The sequence below is a fragment of the Punica granatum genome, chromosome 4, assembly GCF_007655135.1.
Source record: "Punica granatum isolate Tunisia-2019 chromosome 4, ASM765513v2, whole genome shotgun sequence".
NCBI classification, from domain to species: Eukaryota; Viridiplantae; Streptophyta; class Magnoliopsida; order Myrtales; family Lythraceae; genus Punica; species Punica granatum.
The window spans coordinates 11,164,295-11,169,705 of NC_045130.1; the positions used below are offsets into that span (position 1 = coordinate 11,164,295).

Here is a 5,411-nt window from a genome sequence, read left to right on the forward strand (position 1 = left end):
TGGTAATGTGAATTGTCAATTTCCAAGTACTGTATGTCATACGCTTTTGTATGTCATGTTGCGATCCATTGCTTCCTGATACACGACGAGTTCCCCCACATAAATACCTTGTCTCTCTTTACATTGTAGAACTATGCACCGAAACACGACATGGTAACAAGAAATGTCAATCTACCAGTACCGTAAGTGGCATTTACAGCGAACACACCATGCATCTCCAGGGCAAACTGGTAATTATGGTCAGGCTTCTAGCTTTCCCACCCAGGCCAGGCCATGCCAGGTATCAGTTGAAGCTCCAATCACCTGTCGCCTGAGGCCGCCCTCCCCCCCATAATTGAATTTTAGCTCCTCTCTCTCTCTCTCTCTCTCTCTCTCTCTCTCTGAGTCTTGACCGCTCAGACACAGCCACAGCAACATAGCAGAGAGAGAAAGTGAAAGGAGAGTTATAGAGAGAGAGAGAGAGAGAGAGACCTTTTCAGAAGATAGAAAAGGGCCAAAAAGGGGGAGAGAGGAAGGAAGGAAAGGAGGAAAGAAATATTAAGGATGGGAGGGACTGGAGAGACAGAGACAGAGAGGAGTGAGACTTGAAAAACACGCCATTGGAGAGAAGAGAAGAAAGACACCCACAGACACAGGGAGACAGAGGAAGAGAGAGGAGAGGACCTCTCTCTCTTTTATCTTCTGCAACAACATGGGTAGAGGTTCTTAGGGCTTCTTGGGAATCAGTAAACCAGTCCCACTATTGTCTAATCTCCCCGGCCCCAGCCCCGCTCTGCTTCTTTAAGAGGTAAGATCTTGTTTAATTTAGACTGATAAACCGTAACAGTTCCCCCGACAAGATATTGAGCACCTTACTAGGAAGAAGAAGATAACACCTCGAGAATCGAAAGGAGACCCAACTGGAAATCAAAGCTCAAAAAGGCCCCCCTCTATTCAAAACTGACACCTTTCGCATCACTGATAGCACTCTCTCTCTCCCCCCCAAAACATATGTTCGCCGTGAAATGTTCGGTTCCGCATTGTTATTATTTAGTTCATGAACTGAAGCTGGTATTGATCATGTTCCTTCCTCATATCTTTTGCAGGATAATTTGGGGCTCTCCTCCGTGTCCGATCCGAGATTCAGACACACCCGACAAGACGGCGCCGCTGTGTACTTTAACTTTGCTTTGCTGAGCCTATCCTAACGAGCTGCGAGGACTCGGGCACGGGAAAATGTTGGACTATGAATGGGCTGCTGCGAACCCCTCTTCGGTGATGCTCTCGGCCGACGATCCCGCTTGCCCCGATCCCTCCCATGGTCACCCCTTTGTCGACCACTATGCCGCAGCCACTGTCGGAGCGACTGGACACCACGTCCTCCCGGTGCCGACAGAGGCCGCCGGTGGCCCTGCATTCTTCTCATCACACTTCAACCACTCCTACCACCACCACCAACAGACCGCCCATCAAAACAACCTCTTCCCTTTCTATGAATCACGCAGCTACGGCACTGTGCCGTCCGACTACCACTCTGGCCCTGGCCCCTTCTACCATGACTCCTACCCCGGCCCGGGCAGCGGAGGCCTCTTCATGGCGGTGCCGAAGAGGGAGGACGCGGTGGCCCAGGCGGCACCAGGTTCGGGGGGCGACTTCACGGCAAGGATTGGGCTGAACCTTGGGGGCCGTACGTACTTCTCATCGGCGGAGGACGACTTCGTAAGCAGGCTCTACCGCCGGTCCCGGCCGCTGGAGGCAGTGGGGGGGTCTGCCAAGGCGCCGCGGTGCCAGGCGGAGAGTTGCAACGCGGACCTGACGCACGCGAAGCACTACCACCGGCGGCACAAGGTTTGCGAGTTCCACTCCAAGGCCGCCGCCGTCATAGCTGCCGGGTTGACTCAGCGATTCTGCCAACAGTGTAGCAGGTAACAAAAAGACGCTTCTGCCCCTCCCCAACCCCACCCTCCCCCCCAGAAAAACGTTTCTCCTTTCTTCCTATATATGTCTTGTCTTATCCTATGCGTGCACTGAGTTAGGGCAATTATTTCCGGAGGACGATGGGTGACAGCAAGTTAAGAAACCTTGAGAACCGACACGAAAAAAAAGAAACTCGTCCGATCTTCCCGATTCCGAACCCAACCCGTTAATCTCCTTTCGATATGATCTTATTAGCATTAGATTAAAATCGATAAAATGCGGTGTCTGCATATGATGGGATTGCCCTTCCGGGTCGGGGGTAGGCAAATGATTGGGGGGGGGGGGGGGGGGGGTGTTAATGTAAAATGGTACTAGGGAGTCGGGCGGTGGGAATCCCGAGGGGCAAATGTGTCCGAACGGAAAGAGTTCTGGGTGAAAGGAAAAGGGCAGGGTGTTTTGGTGCAGAGAGCGATCGTGTTTTTTTTTTACGTACTGTTGCTTTGCTTTTTATAGTAAGCTTGAGCTAACTGTTATTAATTGCCTTTCCTTTTATAACAAAAATGTAATTATTTCCCTTCCTTTTTGCCGGAATACAGCTTCCGTACTTTTTCATTATTATTATTAAGCCCACCAACTGATTAATGGCTCTCTGTCGATCTCATTCTCACCCCCCCAACAAAGGAACCAAAATAAATTAATTAATTAATTATGCCATGGAAATTTTTTATCAGAGTATAAATTCGTTTAAGTTGAATTTCGAATTCATGTTGGAAAGGTTTCACCTTCTCTCGGAGTTTGACAATGGCAAGCGAAGCTGCCGGAAGAGGCTGGCCGACCATAACCGCCGCCGGAGGAAATCTCAGCAACAGCCGAATCTGGAAATCCACAAGCCATCTCCTCAAGCTGGCCAAAGCGCATTGATTGATAGGCTCGCAAGTATGTTTTTCTTCAATATTAAAATGCAAAACTTCTTCTTCTTCTTCTTCTTCTTCTTCTTTAACACTTCTAGATGCGATCTAACAGCGAAAATCTGTTATATGTACAGTAATAGAGAGATGATCGTCCGATATGATTGATTAGTTTATAAATTCGCCATTTGTCCTGCTTAAACTTTTCGATGAATCTGCTATTCGTTTTCAATTCATGGATGTGGTTTTACCCTTGTATGTACGTGCTGCGCAGTGTCTCTGCAGGATTCGGGGAATCAATCATCATCTTCCGTGACCATAGCAGTGTCTCCTCCGAGAATGTCGCTCGACTCTTGTTTCAGGCAAAGACCAATATATAACCAGCAACCCCAGGCATCTTCATCTTCAGCTTCATCTGGCTCACTCTTTTTCTCTAGCGGGTGATTTCATATATATCCTCCTGAAGGCTGATGACTATAAGATTCAAGCCAATATTAGCCATTATATATTGTCAAGGGAAAATATATATGTCGAGTATTAGTTAGCTAGCTATCTATAAGCTCAGTTATTAGTCTAGTCTATCGTCAGATCTTTGATTTCTTCTTCGAGTATTAACCACTTATGCGCGATGATGGGTCATTTAACCTTGTGATGACCGACCAAGATGTGGGTATTGATTAAATGTGATCATCTAATCTAATTTCTCTTGAAATTCAATTCCGCATACAATCTCTTCTATATTGTTCACGCTTCTTATGATATATACAATTATTTATGTATGTATCTATATGCATAATCTTTTCAGTGAGACCACGAGCAGCATCTCAGCTTGAGATAAATCTTGCACGTTCAGTTGTCTAAGTTCTGAAATCCTGCATTGCAGCTAAAATGTGTCGACGTAGTGTCAGTTTCTTGTGCCTTGGAAATGCGTTGGACATGTACTCGAAGTTTGAAATTTGAAGTCGCTATCAATCGCGTATGATCCATTGATGGAGTTGATAATCATATATATGGCGAAAGGGAAAAAGGGCAGGCGAGCTTCCTCGAAGAAGTGTTGGAAAAAGAGTGGCTTTCGAGTGGCACTTTCGTTCCTTGGCCAAGTGTTGAGAATGAGAGAGAGAGAGAGAGAGCTGCACCTTCGTTCCTTCTCCTTTTCCTTTTCCTTTCGGTTTTGTTTTTGGGGAATGGAAGATTGGCAGTATGTGTAATTTGTCGAGTTGCTGGATATTTCCAGGTACGTGCAGCAAAAAGCACGTACTCATCTTTTGCCACTTTCACGAAAAAAAATTTAAAAAAAAAAAGAAAAAAGGAAAAAGAAGGATAGAATGCGGCCAACTCAACTGAGGTTGGAGTGAGTCATGGAAGCAGCGTATGATGAATTGAAGAGGGGCTTTGGCTGTCTGGGAATATTGGCTGTAGGACGGGGGGAAAGCCTTCGAAGCTGTCTCCTCTTAGGAGGTTGTACGACCGGACCACTCTCCCTTAATTATCGTTTTATTTTATTATATATATAGATATAGGTATAGGCATCTGTCTTTTTCTTTACGCCCTCATGGGGCCTCTTTTTCCATGCATGTGTATGAGTTTTACTTTTATAATTGAAAAAAATACCAATAAAGAGCCTTCCACTCTAACACAAGAGGACCATGGAGCTTTCCGTGGTCCTTTATTTCGTCTTTTACTACATTCGTACCAGATTATTGCGTTTCCCTAATAATTAAAATAAATAATATATATTTTTTGTTGAAACTCTTTCTCATCTCGTCTTGTATTATGATGGAGTACTCCCGAGAGCTTTCTCACATCCAGCATACATCCTCCGGATCCATTGTGAAGAAGCCCGTGTCTTCGGTTATAGCTCGTGATTTATGGAACATTTTAATTTATATCCTTCCGCTTGACCAATCTCGACGTGTGATTTGATACAAACACATACATATACATATGTACACATGTTTGAGTGTGAGAGTACTATTTATACCATGCAATTTTATGTTAGTTGTATTGGGTGCTGATTGTTTCCATTAAAAATGTCTAATGATCGAATGGTTCACAAATTTGATTCGGCGTTTTTCGGGATTCTTTATGAAGGGAGAGCCGAGAGGCGAGGAAACGTGGTAGGTAGGCGGACAAGAGGACAGGGAACTGTGAGACGAGACGGGAGGAAATGGAAGGAGAGTGACGAGCATTGTTTGAGAATTGTTAGCAAATGATAATGACAGGGTGAGGAAAGAAGCGGGAGACATATGAAGGGAAGTTGAACAGGGAAGAAAGATAAGTTATATGCCTATCCCCCTAGTTCACTTAATTTGGCATATTTTCTTGAGTGAGATCACAGGATCTTTTCGGTGAATATAAATTCTTGTTCGAACATATACTTAATCCTTACCATGAAATATTTTTAGTTCGATTAAGACCATATTATATGTGAAATTCATCTCCCTCCAAATTCCTCCTCCAATTTTTTTTGGGTATATACAATGATATCTGAAAGTTCAACAAACCCCGACTAATCAGTTCAAGTCGGGTCGGCTCATTAAGTGGTGACTCTCCCAATCAAAAATTTTTCCTATAACAAAACTCGAACATGAACCTTACTTAAGAATA

General features: G+C 44.8%; 1 protein-coding gene across 1 annotated transcript; it reads left to right on the forward strand.

Moving 5' to 3' along the window:
- The first annotated feature begins 338 nt into the window (after positions 1-338).
- On the forward strand, positions 339-3,542 carry LOC116205165 (squamosa promoter-binding-like protein 8). Its single transcript, XM_031537670.1, has 4 exons — positions 339-787; positions 1,086-1,904; positions 2,672-2,832; positions 3,079-3,542. The coding sequence occupies exons 2-4, from the start codon at positions 1,216-1,218 to the stop codon at positions 3,246-3,248; spliced, it is 1,020 nt and encodes a 339-aa protein (XP_031393530.1). The 5' UTR covers positions 339-787; positions 1,086-1,215; the 3' UTR covers positions 3,249-3,542.
- The last annotated feature ends 1,869 nt before the right edge of the window (positions 3,543-5,411 follow it).

Coding starts and splice junctions, on each gene's coding strand:
- LOC116205165 (XM_031537670.1), top strand. CDS start 1,216: ATGTTGGACTATGAATGGGCTGCTGCGAACCCCTCTTCGGTGATGCTC. Junction 1,905..2,671: donor TTCTGCCAACAGTGTAGCAG/GTAACAAAAAGA, acceptor CATGTTGGAAAG/GTTTCACCTTCTCTCGGAGT. Junction 2,833..3,078: donor ATTGATTGATAGGCTCGCAA/GTATGTTTTTCT, acceptor CGTGCTGCGCAG/TGTCTCTGCAGGATTCGGGG.